Consider the following 20187-nt stretch of genomic DNA (forward strand, 5'->3'; position numbering starts at 1 on the left):
TCTCAGGCAGTGAATTCCATAAACTCATGACTCTGAGAGAATTAATTTCTCCTCATCTCTGTTTTAAATCTGCCATTCTGGATCACTCCAGATGAGGAGACATTCTCTCTACGTCTACTTTGCCAATCTGCTTTAGCGTCTTAGATCTCCTCTCATTTCCCTAAACTCCAGACAGTAGGGGGCTAAACTGCTCAATCTCTGCCCATAAGACAAACCTCTCTGTCTAAGCAATCTAGCTTTGAGGAGTTAGTCAGGAACAAATGGTCACAGACATACGTGTTGCTGTACAATGACTGAGCATAGCAATTCCTGCTTTGGTTGTCTGGGGTTGTGGAAATTTCCCTCTTTTTTTTGACAATTTCTTTCTGCAATCCCATTTTCTGTTTCCAATCAGCTTATTACACTGGTGTACAGGGACTAAATGAGTCACATTCTAGGGATCAAGGTGGACGCAGTTCACAGTTTGTGTGGACTTTCCAGGGAGTCCTCAAAATGAAGTCAGTGCTGCAAAGACACAGGTTAGACACACAGTAAAGGCTGTGCAGTACTGATGTGCCAGCCATCATTTCAGCACAACGGCCAAGAATGGCCGAGGTCTGGGATATGAGGTCAGCCAGTTAGGACTGAGATGAGGAGGAATGTCCTCACCCAGAGAGTGGAGAGCCTGTGGAATTCTCTGCCACAAGAAAAGCAGCTGAGGCCAAAGCATAGAGATTATTCTTAGGGCTAAAGGGATCAATGGGTATGGGGAGAACAGGGAGCTGATCAGCCATGGTTATAATGAATGATGGAACAGGCTCAAAGGGCTGAATGGCCAACTCTTGCTCCAGTTTTTTTGTGTGTGTGAGGGAGAAAGATCTGCCCACCTATAGCATGACCAGACACAGTTAAGAGTACGAGGTTAGTGAAAGGTTACACTGAATGAATGCAACAGGAATGAGCAGAGAGGTGCCAGGTGGTGAGGAATTGCTGACCCTGTATGGTTACCACTGCATTGGATCGACTTTCACAATATTAGACAATATGCCCTGTTTGTTACCTTAATAGAATTGATGAACTTGACATACAGAAATGTGCACAATATATACAGTACTGTCATTTAGCTTTTTGGGGGAAGGAATTTATGATCATTTGAAAAGGGATCCTTTCAACCAACAAGCTTAAAAACCATCATTGTTCATGAGGAGCGATCACCCTCCATTGTACACCCAGGTTTAATTCCCAAGACCAGAAGAGATCAGCTTAAAACAAGACAGGCGGGGCTCTTGTGGTGCAGTGGTAGTGTCTCTACCTCTGAGCCAGGATGCACAGGTTCAAGTCCCATCTGCTCCACATCTGAGCAGATTGGCTAAAAAATTATTATAAATGAGGTAGGTGTCTTCTGCCCATCAAAACATTAAACCTGATGAAATAAAGGGTTGAGGAAAGGGATTTTTTTTTAAATGGGAGAGTTGCGGTTGCGTGGATTTTATTTTTTAAACATAACTCCTCAAGTGCAGCGGGGTGGCAGCCTGCACATGCTCAGTAAGCTCCCGGCCTGGTAGCAGTGCGGTCTTCCTTCAGATTCTGCAAACAGGGGCCTACCCTTGACAGCACAAAGTGTGCCTGGGGCAGCTGATCGCTGACGCTGCTTAAGGGTGTCCCTGCCCTTCTCAATGACTTAGAGCAGGGTTTGTGAATGTCTCGATGTGCACCAATTGAATGTGCAAGCACACACTCTCAAATGGCAGGTTCATGCAGGAATTCTGAAAAGATTAGCTGTCAAAGGGAGGAGTGAATTAAAACCTGTTTTATTTTGTTTCCTTTTTCTTTTTTAGGCGGAAGACTCATCACCCGCAGAGGACATTGCAATGGCAGGTAATGACTCCATCTCTGAAAGAATCCTGTTCGGACAGACCAGGACTGAAATGTTACTCATGGAAAAGCAACGGAGCGTGTTATAGCTGTGTCTGTGCAATTTTAATTTCAGATCGTGCTCCTTTTGATCACCTGAGGCTGCTTTTAAGAATAACTTTGATCCCATTTCAATGAATAACCCACTCTCCTCTGTGTCCTCTTGCTGCAAGTTATGGTCCCACTTCAGGCGCTGGCTACAGCTCCCTCACACTCTGCTCAGTGATGGCCCCTGGTCCTGTCTGTCTGTAGATGCTGAGGCCTGCAGTCTATCTGATAGGAGGGAGGGATGATGAAGATCCCATTGATCCAGAGCCTGTCACCGACTGAGACCCCTACTTGTGCACTTCCCCTCTCACTGAGGCTCAGGCCAGGACCTCAGAGTGAACACAGACTACGAGGAGGCATGAATGTTGATGATGGGCGGAATTTGATGATACCCAGCCAGTCACCAGCACCCTCGCTCAGCCCAATAGGAATACTTAGAAAATATCTACACACCAACAGACATGCGCGTGCGCGCACACACACACATATGCATTCACAGGCATGTGCATGCACACACACGCATTCTCAGGCACGTGCATGCACACACACATTCACAGGCACGTGCATGCACACATGCATTCACAGGAACGTGCGCACACACACGCATTCACAGGCACATGCACGCACACACACGCATTCACAGGCACATGCACACACACGCACACACACACATTCACAGGCACGTGCACGCACACACACGTATTCACAGGCAGGTGCATGCACACACATTCACAGGCACGCGCCACACACGCATTCACAGGCACATGCACGCACACACATGCATTCACAGGCACATGCACACACGCGCACACACACACATTCATAGGCATGTGCACGCACACACACGCATTCACAGGCACGTGCATGGACACACGCATTCACAGGCATGTGCATGCACACACGCATTCACAGGCACGTGCATGGACACACGCATTCACAGGCATGTGCATGCACACAGGCATGTGCATGCACACACGCATTCACAGGCACGTGCGCACACACACATTCACAGGCATGTGCACGCACACACGCATTCACAGGCACGTGCGCGCACACACGCATTCACAGGCACGTGCACGCGCACACGCATTCACAGGCACGTGCACGCGCACACGCATTCACAGGCACACACGCATTCACAGGCACGTGCACACACATGCACACACACACATTCACAGGCATGTGCACGCACACACACGTATTCACAGGCAGGTGCATGCACACACATTCACAAGCACGCGCCACACATGCATTCACAGGCACATGCGCGCACACGCATTCACAGGCACATGTGCGCACACGTATTCATAGGCACGTGCATGCACATGCGCATTCACAGGCACATGCACACACACGCGCACAAACATGCATTCACAGGCACGTGCATGCGCACACGCATTCACAGGCACATGCACACACACGCATTCACAGGCACATGCATGCACACACACGCATTCACAGGCACATGCACACACACACGCATTCACAAGCATGTGCACGCACGCACACACACAGACACACATGCACACACATGCATTCATAGGTACGTGCATGCACACACACATGCACTCACAGGCACGTGCACGCACACACACGCATTCACAGGCACATGCATGCACGTGCACACATACACGCACACACACACATTCACAGGCACGTGCACACACACACGCATTCTCTGGCACGTGCACACATACGCATTCACAGGCACATGCACACACACACACGCATTCTCCGGCACGTGCACACACACGCATTCACAGGCACTTGTACACACACATGCATTCACAGGCACGTGCACACGCACACACACACATTCACAGGCACGTGCAAACACACACACACGCATTCACAGGCATGTGCATGCACACCACATACATTCACAGGTATGTGCATGCACACGGACACACACACACGCACACACACATGCATTCACAGGCACGTGCGCGCAAAAATACATATGCACATTCACAGGCACGTGCACACACACAGGAATGTCCATTGAAACACACAAAGGCAAAGACACAACATGCATGCTCAGACACTCTGAGAGAGAAAGCAAGGAGGGAAATCTGATGGGGATATATGCCCCATCTGGAAGGCTGCCTGACCAAATTTCCCCTGAGGGTCATAGAGTCATAGAGATGTAGAACACAGAAACAGACCCTTTGGTCCAACTCGTCTATCCTCAATTAACCTAGTCTCATTTGCCAGCACCTAGCCCATATCCCTCCAAACCCTTCCTATTCATATACCCATCTTGATGCCTCTTAAATGTTGTCATTGTACCAGCCTCCACCACTTCCTCTGGCAGCTCATTCCATACGCACACCACTCTATGTGAACAAGTTGACCGTTAGGTCCCTTTTTACACCTTTTCTCCTCTCATGTTTAACCTTTGCTCTCTAGTTCTGGACTCCCCCACCCCCTATTTATCCTATCCATGCCCCTCATGACTTTGTAAACCTATAAGGTCACCCCTCAGTCTCCGACGTTCCAGGGAAAACAGCCCCGCTCTATTCAACCTCTTCCTATAGTTCAGATCCTCCAACCCTGGCAACATCCTTGTGAATCTTTTCTGAACTCTTCCAAGTTTAACAATATCTCTTCTGTAGCAATGGAAGAGACAGTGTTGGACAGGGGTGGACAAAGCTAAAAATCACACGACTCCAGATTATAGTCCAATAGGTTTATTTGAAAGTACAAGCTTCCTACCTGACGAAGGGACAGCGCACTGAAAGCTTGTGATTGGAAATAAGCCTGTTGGACTGTAACCTGGTGTTGTGTGATTTTTACCTTTTCCCTATAGCAGGGAGACCAGAACTGACCGCAGTACAGTCAGTTCTGGTATAACATGACAGTTCAGATCCAGGAAAATCGTGCAGTAACCACACTGTTTAAACTATAATGGGGCCAAATCACATAATAGCCAATAAGGAAAGTTCATGTTCTGCAAATAATGGTCTAAATTCTTCAATTGTATTAAAGCCAATTTGCATTGAAGAAAAACACGTTTATAGCAGAACCGACTGTATTCCAAATGTGACCTAATCAATGTGCTTGACTGCCACAACATGACCTCCCAACTCCTATACTCAATGCACTGCCCAATAAAGGCATGTGTGGCAAATGTACTCTTCACTACCCTGTCTGCCTGTGACTCCATTTCCAAGGAAGTATGGCCCTGCACACCAAAGTCTCTGTTCAGCAACCCAGAACCTTACCATTAAGAGTACAAGTCCTGCCCTAATTTGCCTTACCAAAATGCAATACCTCACATTAATCTAGATCAAACTCCATCTGCCACTCCTCGGCTCATCTGATCAAGGTATCCTCTTTGCCGTACGTTACACCACTAATTTTATTTTCATCTGCAAACTTACTGACCATCCCGCCTGAATTCACATCCAAATCTTTTAAATAGATGACAAGAAGCAGTAGACCCAGCACCAATCCTTGTGGCACTCCACTGGTCACAGGCCTCCAGTCTGAAAAACAACCCTCCACCACCACCCTCTGTCTTCTACCTTTGAGCCAGTTCTGTATCCAAATGTCTAGTGCTCCCTGTATTCCATGAGATCTAACCTTGCTCACCAGTCACCCATGGGGGATCCTTGTTGAGTGTCCACCACTCTGCACACAATCTTGTTCATCACTTCTTCAAAAAACTGTCAAGTTAGTGAGACATGATTTCCCACACTCAAAGCCACGATGAGTATCCCGAATCAGTCCTTGCCTTTCCAAATACATGTAAATCCTGTCCTTTAGTATCCCCTCCAACAACTTGCCTACCACCGAGGTCAGGCTCACTGGTCTATAGTTCCCTGGCTTGTCTTTACCACCCATCTTAAACAGTGGCACCAAGTTAGCCAACCTCCAGTCTTCCAGCACCTCACCTGTGACTATCGATGATACAAATATCTCAGCAAGAGGCCCAGCAATCTCTTCTCTAGCTTCCCACAGAGTTTGAGGGTACACCTGATCAGGTCCTGGGGATTTGTCCACCTTTTGTGTTTTAAAACTTCCAGCACCTCCTCCTCTGTAATATGGACACTTTTCCGGATATCACTACTTATTTCTCCACATTCTCTATCTTCTATATCCTTCTCCATAATAAACACTGGTGCAAAATACTCACCCATCTCCTATGTTTCCACACATCGGCAGCCTGTCTGATCTTTAGGGAGCCCTATTCTCTCCCTAGTTGCTCTTATTTATTTTTAATGTATTTGTAGAAATCCTTTGGATTCTCCTTAACCCTATTTGCCAAAGCTATCTCATGCCCCCCCGATTTCTCTTGAGTATACTGCTACTACCTCTATACTCTATTAGGGATTCACTCAATCCCTACTGTCCGTACCTGCCATGTGTTCCCTTCCACTTCCAGAGAAACAGAATGAATGCCCTGTTGTGAAAGACAGAGAGAGAGAGAGAGAAATACATGAGCATCTCTGTGTTTGTCAGCTTTAACAAACATTAAGTTCCTTTTAATCTGCACTTTCTGGAACACTTCCCCATTTATTAGTTACGGACATAATTGAAGTGGAGATCCAAAATAAATCTCAGGAATTCACCCAAGCAGCGTTGGCAATTTGTGTCTGTCTGTATATGAAATCCAATTCCTTTACTGGCCTCAAACTTGAGTGGAGACATCGTGAGATACCTGTGTGTGTGTGTGTGTGTGTGAGCGAGGATGTATTTGTGTGGGAGTGTGTGTGATGAAAATCTGAGCTAAAATGGATTGATTTAACTTGGTCCCATAGTCAGCCTCATCCTCATTACCAGGAGCTGACATCTCTATAATAACTGACTGGTCTGCCTCCTGACACCAGAAACAGGACAGTTTTAAGAATAACATTTTTATTTTTAAAGGCCTGTAGTCATCGAGGGTGACACAGTGGTGTCACTGTGGTTATCTGCACTCTGCTCACTCACTGCTATGCAAGATCTTTGACCAGATGAGATTTAAATCAAGGACATCTGTAACTGATTTGATGCTTTGAAATGTAATGGTGGAAAGGATTGAAACCACAGCTCACCACCAGTTTCTCCATCGAGCTGAGTATTTCTTGAATTAAGCTCATTGTGGGCAGGGATTGGGAAACAGTCCCAGGTGGGGCTAGTGTAGTTTGAACATAGAACATAGAACAATACAGCACAGAACAGGCCCTTCGGCCCACAATGTTGTGCCGAACATTTGTCCTAGCTTAAGCACCCATCCATGTACCTATCCAATTGCCACTTAAAGTTCGCCAATGATTCTGACTCTGCCACTCCCACAGGCAGCGCATTTCATGCCCCCACCACTCTCTGGGTAAAGAACCTACCCCTGACATCTCCCCTATACCTTCCACCCTTCACCTTAAATTTATGTCCCCTTGTAACACTCTGTTGTACCCGGGGAAAAAGTTTCTGATTGTCTACTCTATCTATTCCCCTGATCATCTTATACACCTCTATCAAGTCACCCCTCATCCTTCGCCATTCCAATGAGAAAAGGCCTAGCACGCTCAACCTATCCTTGTACGACCTATTCTCCATTCCAGGCAACATCCTGGTAAATCTCCTCTGCACCCTCTCCAAAGCTTCCACATCCTTCCTAAAGTGAGGCGAACAGAACTTCACACAGTACTCCAAATGTGGCCTTACCAAAGTCCTGTACAGCTGTAACATCACTTCACGACTCTTGAATTCAATCCCTCTGCTAATGAACGCTAATACACCATAGGCCTTCTTACAAGCTCTATCCACCTGAGTGGCAACTTTCAAAGATCTATAAACATAGACCCCAAGATCCCTTTGCTCCTCCACCTTACTAAGAACCCTACCGTTAACCCTGTATTCCGCATTCTTATTTGTCCTTCCAAAATGGACAACCTCACACTTGGCAGGGTTGAACTCCATCTGCCGCTCCTCAGCCCAGCTCTGCATCATATCTAAGTCCCTTTGCAGCCGACAACAGCCCTCCTCACTATCCACAACTCCACCAATCTTCGTATCATCTGCAAATTTACTGACCCACCCTTCGACTCCCTCTTCCAAGTCATTAATAAAAATTACAAACAGCAGAGGACCCAGAACTGATCCCTGTGGAACTCCACTTGTAACTGGGCTCCAGGCTGAATATTTACCATCTACCACCACTCTCTGACTTCGACCGGTTAGCCAGTTTTCTATCCAACCGGCCAAATTTCCCTCTATCCCATGCCTCCTGACTTTCCGCATAAACCTACCTTACTAAAATCAATGTATACTACATCCACTGCTCTACCCTCATCCACATGCTTGGTCACCTCCTCAAAGAATTCAGTAAGACTTGTAAGGCAAGACCTACCCCTCACAAATCCGTGCTGGCTCTCCCTAATCAAGCAGTGTCTTTCCAGATACTCATAAATCCTATCCCTCAGTACACTTTCCATTACTTTGCCTACCACCGAAGTAAGACTAACTGGCCTGTAATTCCCGGGGTTATCCCTATTCCCTTTTTTGAACAGGGCCACAACATTCGCCACTCTCCAGTCCCCTGGTACCACCTCTGTTGACAGTGAAGACGAAAAGATCATTGCCAATGGCTCTGCAATTTCCTCTCTTGCTTCCCACATAATCCTAGGATATATCCCGTCAGGCCCGGGGGACTTGTCTATCCTCAAGTTATTCAAAATGTCCAACACATCTTCCTTCCTAACAAGTATCTCCTCTAGCTTACCAGTCCATTTCACACTCTCCTCTTCAACAATACGGTCCCTCTCATTTGTAAATACTGAAGAAAAGTACTCATTCAAGACCTCTCCTATCTCTTCCGAATCAATACACAGTCTCCCACTACTATCCTTGATCGGACCTACCCTCGTTCTCGTCATTCTCATGTTTCTCACATACGCATAAAATGCCTTGGGGTTATGCTTGATCCTATCCGCCAAAGATTTTTCATGCCCTCTCTTAGCTCTCCTAATCCCTTTCTTCAGCTCCCTTCTGGCTATCCTGTATCCCTCCAATGCTTTGTCTGAACCTTGTTTCCTCAACCTTATGTAAGCCTCCTTCTTCCTCTTTACAAGACATTCAACCTCCCTCGTCAACCAAGGTTCCCTCACACGACCATCTCTTTCCTGCCTGACAGGTAAATACATATCAAGGACACGTCGTATCTGTTCCTTGAAAAAGTTCCACATTTCCACGACACCCTTCCCTGACAGCCTATGCTCCCAACTTATGCTCCTCAGATCCTGTCTTACAGCATCGTATTTACCCTTCCCCCAATTGTAAAACCTACCCTGTTGCACACACCTATCTCTCTCCATAACCAAGGTGAAAGACAGAATTGTGGTCACCATCACCAAAATGTTCACCCACTAACAAGCCCATCACTTGTCCCGGTTCGTTACCAAGTACCAAATCCAATATGGCCTCCCCTCTGGTCGGGCAATCTACATACTGAGTTAGAAAAGCTTCCTGTACACACTGCACAAACACCGCCCGATCCAATCTACTTGATCTAAAGAGCTTCCAATCAATGTTTGGGAAGTTGAAATCACCCATGACTACTACCCTGTGGCTTCTGCACCTTTCCAAAATCTGTTTCCCAATCTGTTTCTCCACATCTCTGCTGCTACTGGGGGGCCTATAGTAAACACCCAACAAGGTGACTGCACCTTTCCTATTTCTGACTTCAGCCCATACTATCTCCAAAGGCAGATCCCCCTCGAACTGCCTTTCTGCAGCCGTTATACCATTTCTAATTAGCAACGCCACCCCCCCTCCTTTTTTACCACCCTCCCTAATCTTACTGAAACATCTGTAACCAGGAACCTCCAACAACCATTCCTGTCCCTCTTCTATCCACGTTTCCGTGATGGCCACAATATCGTAGTCCCAAGTACCGATCCACGCCTTAAGTTCACCCACCTTATTTCTGATACTCCTTGCATTGAAGTATACACACTTGAGCCCATCTCTGTGTCCGCAAGTACTCCCTGTCAGTGCTACCTTCTCCACAGCCTCCCTACATTCTTGGACATCCTGACAAACAGCTAGCCTACTTGCTGGACTACAAGTCCAGATCCCATCCCCCTGCCAAATTAGTTTAAACCCCCCCCCAGAGAGTGCTAGCAAACTTACCTCCCAGGATATTGGTGTCCTTCTGGTTCAGGTGCAACCCGTCCTGTTTGTACAGGTCCCACCTTCCCCAGAATGCAGTCCAATTGTCCAAATACCTGAAGCCCTCCCTCCTACACCATCCTTGCAGCCACGTGTTCAACTGCAATCTCTCCCTATTCCTTGCCTCACTGTCACGTGGCACCGGCAATAACCCAGAGATGACAACTCTGTCCGTCCTAGCTTTTAACTTCCAGCCTAACTCCCTGAGCTCCTGAATGACCACCCCACCCCTCTTCCTACCTATGTCGTTAGTGCCAACGTGCACCACAACTTCTGGCTGCACACCCTCCCACTTAAGGATTCTGAAGACACGGTCCGAGACGTCTCGGACCCTGGCACCCAGGAGGCAAAAAACCATCCGAGAGTCTCGCCCATGTCCACAGAACTGCCTGTCCGTCCCTCTAACTATAGAGTCTCCTATAACTAGCGCTCTCCTCCTCTCCCCCTTTCCCTTCTGAGCCTCAGAGCCTGACCTCGTGCCAGAGATCCGGTCACTGCAGCTTACCCCTGCTGGGCCGTCCCCCCCAACAGTATCCAAATCGGTATACTTATTGTGTAGGGGAACGACCACAGGGGATCCCTGCACTGCCTGCTTCCTCCCCTTCCCACCTCTAACTGTTACCCAGCTACCTCTGTTCCCTGGCGTAACTATGTCTCTGTAGCTTCTATCTATCACCCTCTCAGCCTCTCGAATAATCCTCAGTTCATCCAACTCCAGTTCCAGTTCCCTAACTCATTCTGTGAGGAGCAGGATCTGACTGCATTTCCTGCAGATGAAGTCGGCAGGGGTATCGGTGGTCACCCCTACCTCGAACATCCGGCAGGAGGAACATTCCACTGCCTGCGCTGCCATTACTCTACACTTCGTCTCCAAAACAAGAACACTGAGTAGCTTACCTGTGGACTTTAAAGTTAGGTTAGAGGAGGAGGATGGGAGGGAGGCCCTACTATGTAGGTGTGTTCTAGACCCCAGGCCCTACTATGTAGGGCCTGGGGTCTAGAACACACCCATTCAAATATCAATCACTTACCTTCCCGACTAGCTCTGCGCTCCAACTTCACTTCCGCCCAGCTCGCGCCGCTCTCTGCTGTGAAAAGATTATGTTCGGTCCAACTAAACTAGTCCCAACTGCCTGCTCATGGTCCATATCCCTTCAAATATTTCACATTCATGTACTTATCTAAGTGTCTTTTAAATGTTGCAATTGTGTCCGCATCCACCACTTCCTCAGGAAGTTCATTCCACACACAAACCACCTTTGTAAAAAAAAAAGGTAAACTGTCTCTTAATTTTTAAAAAAAATCTCTCTTCTCTCACCTTAATGTGGCCCCCAGCCTTGAAATCCCCCATCCTAGGACAAAGACACCTACCATTAACTCTACCTATACCCCTTGTGAGTTTATAAACTTCTATAAGGACACCTCACGACCTCTGACACTCCAGTGAAAGAGTCCCAGCCTTTCTTTATGACTCACCCAGCAACATCTTGGTAAATCTCTTCTGAGCCCTCTCCAATTTTAGAATATCCTTCCTGTAACAGGGTGACCAGAACTGGACACAGTATTCCAGAAGAGGCCTCACCAATGTCCTGTACAACCCAACATGACTTCCCAACTCCCATACTCAAAGGTCTGGGCAATGAAGGCAAACCTGCTAAATGCCTTTTTAACCCCCTGTCTATATGTGACACAAACTTCAAAGAATTATATATTTGAACCCCTAGGTCTGTCTGTCCTACAGCACTACCCAAGGCCCTACCATTAATTGTATAAGTCCTGCTATTATTTGTTGTACCAAAATGCAATACCTCATATTTATCGAGACTGAACTCTATCTGCCATTTTTCTGCCCATTGACTCATTTGATCAAGATCCCTTCATAATTGTAGAAAGCCGCCTTCATTGTCTGCTATGCTGCAAAGTTAGGAGCAGAAAGGACAAGTCTCTGACTCTCCAGGCTGCATGGAACACAAAACAGTATAGCACAGGAACAGGCCCTTCAGCCCAGCAGGTCTGTACTGGCCATGATGCCATTATAAACCAATCCCATCTGACTGCACATGGTCTGTATCCCTCTAATCCCTGCCTGTCCATTGTCTGTCTAAGTGTCTTGAAAATGTTGCTATTGTACTATCTGCATCTACCACCTCCTCTGACAGCATGACCCAGGAACCTGCCACCCTCTATGTTAAAAAAAAACTTGCCTCACACCTTTTAAACTTTCCCCCTCGCATCTTAAACCTACGCCCCCGGTCTTTGACATTTCCATCCTCGGGACAAAGACTCCAACTCTACACCCTGTCCGTGCCTCTCATAATTTTATATACTTCTATCAGATCACCCCTCAGACTCCAAAACTCTAGCGAAAATAATCCATTTTTGTCCAACCTCTCCTTATAGCTAATACACTCCCATTATGTTAAGCCTCTTTTGCACCCTCTTAGAGCCTTCCCATCCTTCCTGTAGTGTGCTGACCAGAACTGCACACAGTACTCCAAATGTGGCCTGGCTAAAGTTTTATACATCTGCAACAGGACTTGCCAACTTTTATACTCTGTGCCCCGACCAGTGAAGGCAAGCATGCCCTCTGCCTTCTCTTACACCTGATCCACCTAACGTTGCCACTTTCGGGAGCTACAGAACATACGTCCTGAGCTCCCTTTGTATATCAATGCTACTAAAGGTCCTGTCATTCACTCTACATTTTCATCTTGTCCTCCCAATATGCATCACCTCACACTTGTCCAGATTAAACTGGATCTGCCATTTCTCTGCCTAACTTTGCAGCTGATCTATATCCTGCTGTATCCTATGACAACCTTCCTCACTATCCACAACTCTGCCAATTTTTGTTTCATCTGCAGACTTTCTAATCGGGTCACCTACGTTTACATCCAAATCATTTATTAATATTACAAACAACAGAGGACCCAGCACTGATCCCTGCAGAACACCACTGCTCACAGATCTCAGGTCAGAAAAACACACTTCCACAACTACCCTCTGTCTTCAATGGCCAATTTTGTATCCAACTTATTGCATTTCTATACACGAAAAGCCATCACCCAAAATACACCTTTCACAGACTGGTGACTTCACTATTAATGTGTCTCCACTGCACGTGCATCGAGCTGGAACTTTTTAACCAATCAATTCCAACCTTATTTAATGCATCTTTAATTTCAATCTCAAAGTTAAACATAACAATTGATAGTGTTCATTTCAGTGTGATCCACAACATTTTTAATCAAGTATGATAGCTTTTATATGTAGCCCTAAACCTGATATTCCACATTGATTTACAAGGAATTTATTACCTCAGTTATTAAAAGGGTTTCTTGAATTCCAGTTAACAGTGTATTCCTTAGTTGACAGGTTCAAACTGCTTCCTCTTTGTTGCAGCCTCCATCTCCCCCTTTCCCCATCCCCTCTTTTAGTCTCTTTCTCCCGTCACATCTTCTCCTATCCACACCCACCTCCCGAAACCTCCACCTCCTTCTCTAAACCTTCCTGCTGCTACCACTCCCTCCCTTTTCCTTGTCAAGCTCCAGTTGATGGGAAATGTAAACAACTGCCCTTTCAAAAGCCTCCCATGTTCTGGCCAAAGCCAGCTCTCACTGCCCCTTGCACCTTCATCACAGGAGTTCAGCTCCCGGATCTGGCACCCCCCCCGGTCAGTGCCAGCACTGAGTTTCCTACCTGCTCACCATCACTCCTCCATTTGTAGGCTGTTTCTGTCCTGCGTTTGCTCCTGTGATGGGCTCATCAGTGAGCGGATTTCCAGGCGATTTGAGCATTTTCAGGGGCCCACTGTATTTTGAGCACTGTAGCATTATGGTGTCAGATGCAATGCTAAAGAGAGACCCTGTCTGTTCTTTCAGGTGAAGCTAAAAGATCCCTTGGCAGAGTTTTGAAGAACAGGAGAGTTCTTCCTGCAGTGTTTGCCAATATTTATTTATACCTCGATCGATGTCACTGTAACAGATTATCTGGTTAAGATCACACTGCAGTTTGCTTGCTGTATGCGAACTGGTTACCACGTTTCCTACATTTCGACAGTGTCTACTACAGCGAAGTACAGTGGGATGGTCAGTGGTTATAAGAGATGCTATATAAATGCAAGTTTTACTTATTCATCATATTTCACATAACGGGGGTTAGGCAATAGCTACACAAACAGGAAATTGAAGAGAATCAGCCAAACCTATAACGACCTCGTTTCCTATTGCTGAAAGCAGCATATCTTTATATGCAGAGTCCCATTCTCCGTTAACAACAGCAAGATGTTCAAGACTTGTACTTTTATTGGATCACTCAGGAACTTTCAGAGCCTATAGCGCCCCTTTGCCTTCTCCATGGCAATGCCATCCAGAGTCAACTTGTCAGCTAATCGGCACCATTATCAATGTTGTGATTCTTTGAAAGTTGACATTTTTGCGAAGAGAAACTGGATCAGTTAGGACTATATTCACTGGAGTTCAGAAGATTGTGAGGGGATCTCTTAGAAACCTATAAAATTCTAACAGGACAAGAAAAGGATGACCGGGGAGACGAGAACCAAGGGAAACAGTTGAAGGATACGGGGGCAGATCATTCAAAACTGAGATGAGGAGAATCAGAGAGCGGGGAAATTCTCTATCACCGAAAGTGGTCGAGGCCAAAACATTGAATGTTTTCGAGATAGGGCTAAAGGGGGAGAAAGTGGGAACAGGACTCTGAGTTGGATTATCAGCCGTGATCATTTTGAATGGGAGAGTAGGATGAAAGGGCTAAATAGCCTATTTCTGCCCCAGTTTCTCTGTTAGCCAGGATGACGTGGCACAAAAGGTTTGAACAATGTGTCTCTCTTCCGCAGTATTCAGTCCCACACTACCAAGTGCTATGACATCAGGAATGGTCATTCGACCAGGGTGGAAGCACTAATCCCTCACTGCCTGCCTGCACTTGCCAGTCCAATATTCAGAAATGTTCAACTCAATGGAACTGAATATTGGACGGGCCACGTAATGAGGGAATAATAGACTTTCTTCCTCATGAACCAATGGTTGTAAGTGGGTAACCTGTCTATTTCTAACATTCTCTAACAAGTGGACATTGAGATCAAAATAATCCTTGTCCTGAGAGCAGCAGTTTCACATTGAAACAAGGATTGAACCTATAAACTCAGCGTCTTATCCAGACGTAATAAAACACTGGGGACCCCAGCTCTACATGTGGCTGTTACTGACTGTTTTGGACAAGAATAAGGAATACATAGAGTTTTTAAAAACTCAGAGTCGGGAAGAGTGATCTTAATTCGAAGGAGGGATGTTAAGATGACTGAGTGCACATTGTGACCATTTGAAGTTGTCATTCAGGCTCTGGAGGGGGCTGGGCAGCTTCCAGTTGAGTGAAGATAGTGGTTATGGGCAATGGGCCATGCTAGGTGGAGTGGCGTGACATTGCTGTAGCTATTAATTTCATTTAGACTTGCTTTAAATTAAGAATTGACTGACATCAGGTCAGATGATGTGGAGTCTGTGTGGGTGGAGTTGAGGAACCACAAAGGCAAAAAACCATAATGGCGGTTATGTACAGTCCTCCCAGCAATGGCCAGGACTGGGGGCGCAAGATGTACCAGGAAATAGATAGGGCATGTCAGAAAGGCAAGGTCACGGTGATCATGGGGGACTTCACTGTGCAGGTGGACTGGGTGAATAATGTTGCCGGTGGATCCAAAGAAAGGGAATTCATGGAATGCTTACAGGATGATTTGGTTAATGTCCCACTCTTCCCCCATTATAATCTTGCTCCTTTCTACAACGTGGGTGGGACCAGTGAGGAGAGCGATAGTCAGGAACTCCTCTGTGGTTGGGAAGCCTGTAATAAAGCATTTTCTGAAGGAGTCCAGCGTGCCTTCCTGGTCCAACATTGCTTGACTAGCGCCACCAAGTAGTCCTGCTCTTGTTTATGGGATCTTGCTGTGTGTTCAAAGGCTTTTGGCTGCAGTGCAAATATCTAAAGTGCCGCCCAGATACACCATATGCAAAGACCTTTGCGGGAGTGTGAGAAAACTCGATAAAAAGGCAAGCTGTGCTTTTTTTTTAAACTTGTCAGCAGAGTCTCTAGGGGGTTAATGGGTTCCAGCTGCTATTAATGTGTTGCTATTTGAGCCATTCCTGTAAAACTTATTGATATAAGGATACAAAGGGCTATTATAGGTCTGACTGTCAACAGATTTTAATGGTTAACCAGGCCAACTTCCTTTGGAGAACAGTTCTCTCTTTTGGAAAATAAAAACTTATTTTCCTCTTGATTTTTTTCTAAATTCGGAATTTTCCTTTAAAATAATATTCTTATCCCCTGGTGCAAGATAATCAGGGTGGATTGTATACGACTGAAAAAACTCCCTCATTGCCTCCCATTCTTGATTTTTCATCCTCCCCCCCACCACCCCTCCATTTTGGGATGGCCTGGAGGGAAAAATCAAAGCAGGCAGTGGAATTCCAATACTTAGTGGTTCAGCTTCAACTTCCGGCTAAATACTGAGACTAGCAACTGTAACCGTGGAAACGCATGATTCAGCCGTGGCTGCTTACAGTCACAACAGTTAGACTGATTAAACAGCAGGGTTATGTGCCGTCCAGTTTTCCTGCAATCGGACAGGCAGCGTCGAGGGTAAAATATGGGTGTCAACTGCTCCTCCAGTAGCTCCACGAAGGTGCAGAACATTGCCACCAAAGGTAAGCTGGCTTCTAGCACAGGCCTGACTAACCTTCTGAAAACTGAGACAAGCAAGGTTTCCCAGCTGCTCCCACTCTCTTTCAGACCTGGATTCCTCAACCTGATAGCCATGCAGTGGCAAGGTTAGGATGCCAGAGTTACGCCTTACGGGGGAGAACCAGCAGAACAGAGGTGGGGAGGGGGCTCGTTACCAGGGGAGTGACCATGGTTTACAATTGATAGGGAATAGATTAAAGCAGAGGGTATTCATGGAAAACTTAAAGTCGCTGCAAGCCAGGAAGGGGATGGTTTGCGAGGTGGGGGAGCACATCAGGACATTCCTTCCTGCAGATTGTAATCAAGACTGGGCATGGACTTGTGGCTAGAAGCAGGAATTAGGATTTTTAACAGAAATACTGAGAGGCCCTGGTTCTTTTTGGAGGGGAGGAGGTTGGTTCGAGAGCTGCAGTGTGCTGTCAGGGATTCCCTCACCTCGATCCCATTGAGAACAGAGGAGTGGCAGATGGAGTTTAATTCAGATAAATGCGAGGTGCTGCATTTTAGAAAGGCAAGTGTTAGCAGGACATATACACTTAATGGTAAGGTTCTGGGGAGTGTTGCTGAACAAAGAGACCTTGGAGTGCAGATTCATAGCTCCTTGAAAGTGGAATTGTAGGTAGATAGAATAGTGAAGAAGGCGTTTGGTATGCTTTCCTTTATTGGTCAGAGTGTTGAGTACAGGAGTTGGGACGTCATGTTGCGGCTGTACAGGACTTTGATTAGGCCACTGTTGGAATATTGCGTGCAATTCTGGTCTCCTTCCTATCGGAAAGATGTTGTGAAACTTGAAAGTGTTCAGAAAAGATTTACAAGGATGTTGCCAAGGTTGGATTTGAGCTATCGGGAGAGACTGAATAGGCTGAGGCTGTTTTCCCTGGAGCATCGGAGGCTGAGGGGAGATCTTATAGGGGCATGGATAGGATAAATAGACAAAGTCTTTTCCCTGGGTGGGGGAGAGTCCAGAACTAGAGGGCATAGGTTTAGGGTGAGAGGGGAAAGATATAAAAGGGACCTAAGGGGCAACGTTTTCATGCAGACAGTGATGCGTGTCTGGAATGAGCTGCCAGAGGAAGTGGTGGAGGCTTGTACAATGACAACATTTAAAAGGCATCTGGATGGGTATATGAATAGGAAGGGTTTGGAGGGATATGGGCCAGGTTCTGGCAAATGGGACTAGATTACGTTAGGATATCTAGTTGGCATGGCTGAGTTGGCGCGCAGGGTCTGTTTCTGTGCTGTACCTCTCTATGACCCTATTACTCATTCATTACGTCTAATGTCCACTTTCTGTTTCCTTCCGCAGACAAACTGAAAGATTGCAAGATTATCTTTGTTGTCGGTGAGTACAGAATTGATGTGTGCTCAATAATAAAGTATTTTTCTGAAATTAATTGAACGACCTAATGACAAATGCTTTTGAAGAAGTGATTCCTCACCGGTATGTCACCTCGATCTTCGGAGATGGTGAGGAAGGGTTTCAAGACGGTTCTCAATAACACAGCGGTTTCCTGTTAATGTCACATGGGGGTCGAAGCTGGGAGATTTTCCTAACCCACTAGGCCAGTGGATACAGTATGACCCTTTCTCACCCTCTCGCCCAGTGGGATACAGTGTGACCCTTCCTCACCCTCTCTCCCAGTGGGATACAGTGTGACCCTTCCTCACCCTCTCGCCCAGTGAGATACAGTGTGACCCTGTCTCACCCTCTCACCCAGTGGGATACAGTGTGACCCTTCCACACCCTCTCGGCCAGTGGGATAAAGTGTGACCCTTCCACATCCACTCGCCAGTGGGATACAGTATGACCCCGTCTCGCCCTCTCGCCCAGTGGGATACAGTGTGACCCTTCCTCACCCTCTGGCCCAGTGTGATACAGTGTGACCCTTCCTCACCCTCTCGTCCAGTGGGATACGGTGTAAACCTTCCTTACTCTCTGGCCCAGTGGGATACAGTGTGACCCTGTCAAACCCTCGCGCCCAGTGAGATACAGTGTAAACCTTCCTCACCCTCTCGCCCAGTGGGATACAGTGTGACCCTGTCTCACCCTCTCGCCCAGTGGGATACAGTGTGACCCTCACCCTCTCGCCCAGTGGGATACAGTGTGACCCTTCCTCACCCTCTTGCCCTGTGGGATACAGTGTGACCCTTCCACACCCTCTCGCCCTGTGAGATACAGTGTGACCCTTCCTCACCCTCTCGCCCAGTGGGATACAGTGTGACCTTCCTCACCCTCTCGCCCAGTGGGATACAGTGTGACCCTTCCTCACCCTCTGGCCCAGTGGGATACAGTGTGACCGTTCCACACCCTCTCGCCCAGTGGGATACAGTGTGACCCCTCCACACCCTCTCGCTCAGTGGGATACAGTGTGACCCTGTCTCACCCTCTCGCCCAGTGGGATACAGTGTAAACCTTCCTCACCCTCTCGCCCAGTGAGATACAGTGTGACACTTCCTCACCCTCTCGCCCAGTGGGATACAGTGTGAACCTGTCTCACCCTCTCGCCCAGTGGGATACAGTGTAAACCGTCCTCACCCTCTCGCCCAGTGGGATACCGTGTGACCCTGTCTCACCCTCTCGCCCAGTGGGATACAGTGTGACCCCTACACACCCTCTCGCCCAGTGGGATACAGTGTGACCCTGCCTCACCCTCTCGCCCAGTGGGATACAGTGTGACCCACGCCCTCTCGCCCAGTGGGATACAGTGTGACCCTTCCACACACACTCGCCCAGTGGGAATCAGTGTGACCCCTCCACACCCTCTCGCCCAGTGGGATACAGTGTGACCCTTCCACAACCTCTGGCCCAGTGGGATACATTGTGACCCTGTCTCACCCTCTGGCCCAGTGGGATACAGTGTGACCCTGTCTCACCCTCTCGCCCAGTGGGATACAGTGTAAACCTTCCTCACCCTCTCGCCCAGTGGGATACAGTGTGACACTTCCTCACCCTCTCGTCCAGTGGGATACAGTGTGACCCTGTCTCACCCACTCGCCCAGTGGGATACAGTGTGACCCTGTCTCACCCTCTCACCCAGTGGGTTACAGTGTGACCCTGTCTCACCCACTCACCCAGTGGGATACAGTGTGACCATTCCTCACATTCTCGCCCAGTGGGATACAGTGTGACCATTCCACACCCTCTGGCCCAGTGGGATACAGTGTGATCCTGTCACGCCCTCTTGCCCAGTGGGATACAGTATGACCCTTCCTCACCCTCTCGCCCAGTGGGATACAGTGAGACCCTTCCACACCCTCTCGCCCATTGGATACAGTGTGACCCTTCCACACCCTCCCTCACCCTCTCGCCCAGTGGGATACAGTGTGACCCTT

The 20187-nt window shown here is 47.4% G+C and overlaps 1 protein-coding gene and 1 long non-coding RNA gene across 3 annotated transcripts in view; one reads left to right on the top strand and one right to left on the bottom strand.

The window, feature by feature from the left end:
• The window catches only part of LOC122564928 (adenylate kinase isoenzyme 1-like), a 172292-nt gene that overhangs the window by 113068 nt on the left and 39037 nt on the right, over positions 1-20187 (top strand). For both annotated transcript variants that reach the window (XM_043720421.2, XM_043720423.2), the window contains 2 exons: positions 1818-1857; positions 18161-18196. In XM_043720421.2, the coding sequence (XP_043576356.1) occupies positions 1818-1857; positions 18161-18196 (76 nt within the window). The remainder of the gene's footprint in view (positions 1-1817; positions 1858-18160; positions 18197-20187) is intronic.
• Positions 474-11022, bottom strand: LOC148146104 (uncharacterized). Its single transcript, XR_015760698.1, has 3 exons — positions 10993-11022; positions 6302-6346; positions 474-2270 (listed from the first exon to the last, which is right to left on the bottom strand). It is a non-coding gene; the product is annotated as an uncharacterized LOC148146104 (long non-coding RNA).

Source organism: Chiloscyllium plagiosum, unplaced genomic scaffold, assembly GCF_037043375.1.
Source record: "Chiloscyllium plagiosum isolate Xiang-an unplaced genomic scaffold, Cpla_swu_hap1 HiC_scaffold_21, whole genome shotgun sequence".
NCBI classification, from domain to species: domain Eukaryota; kingdom Metazoa; phylum Chordata; class Chondrichthyes; order Orectolobiformes; family Hemiscylliidae; genus Chiloscyllium; species Chiloscyllium plagiosum.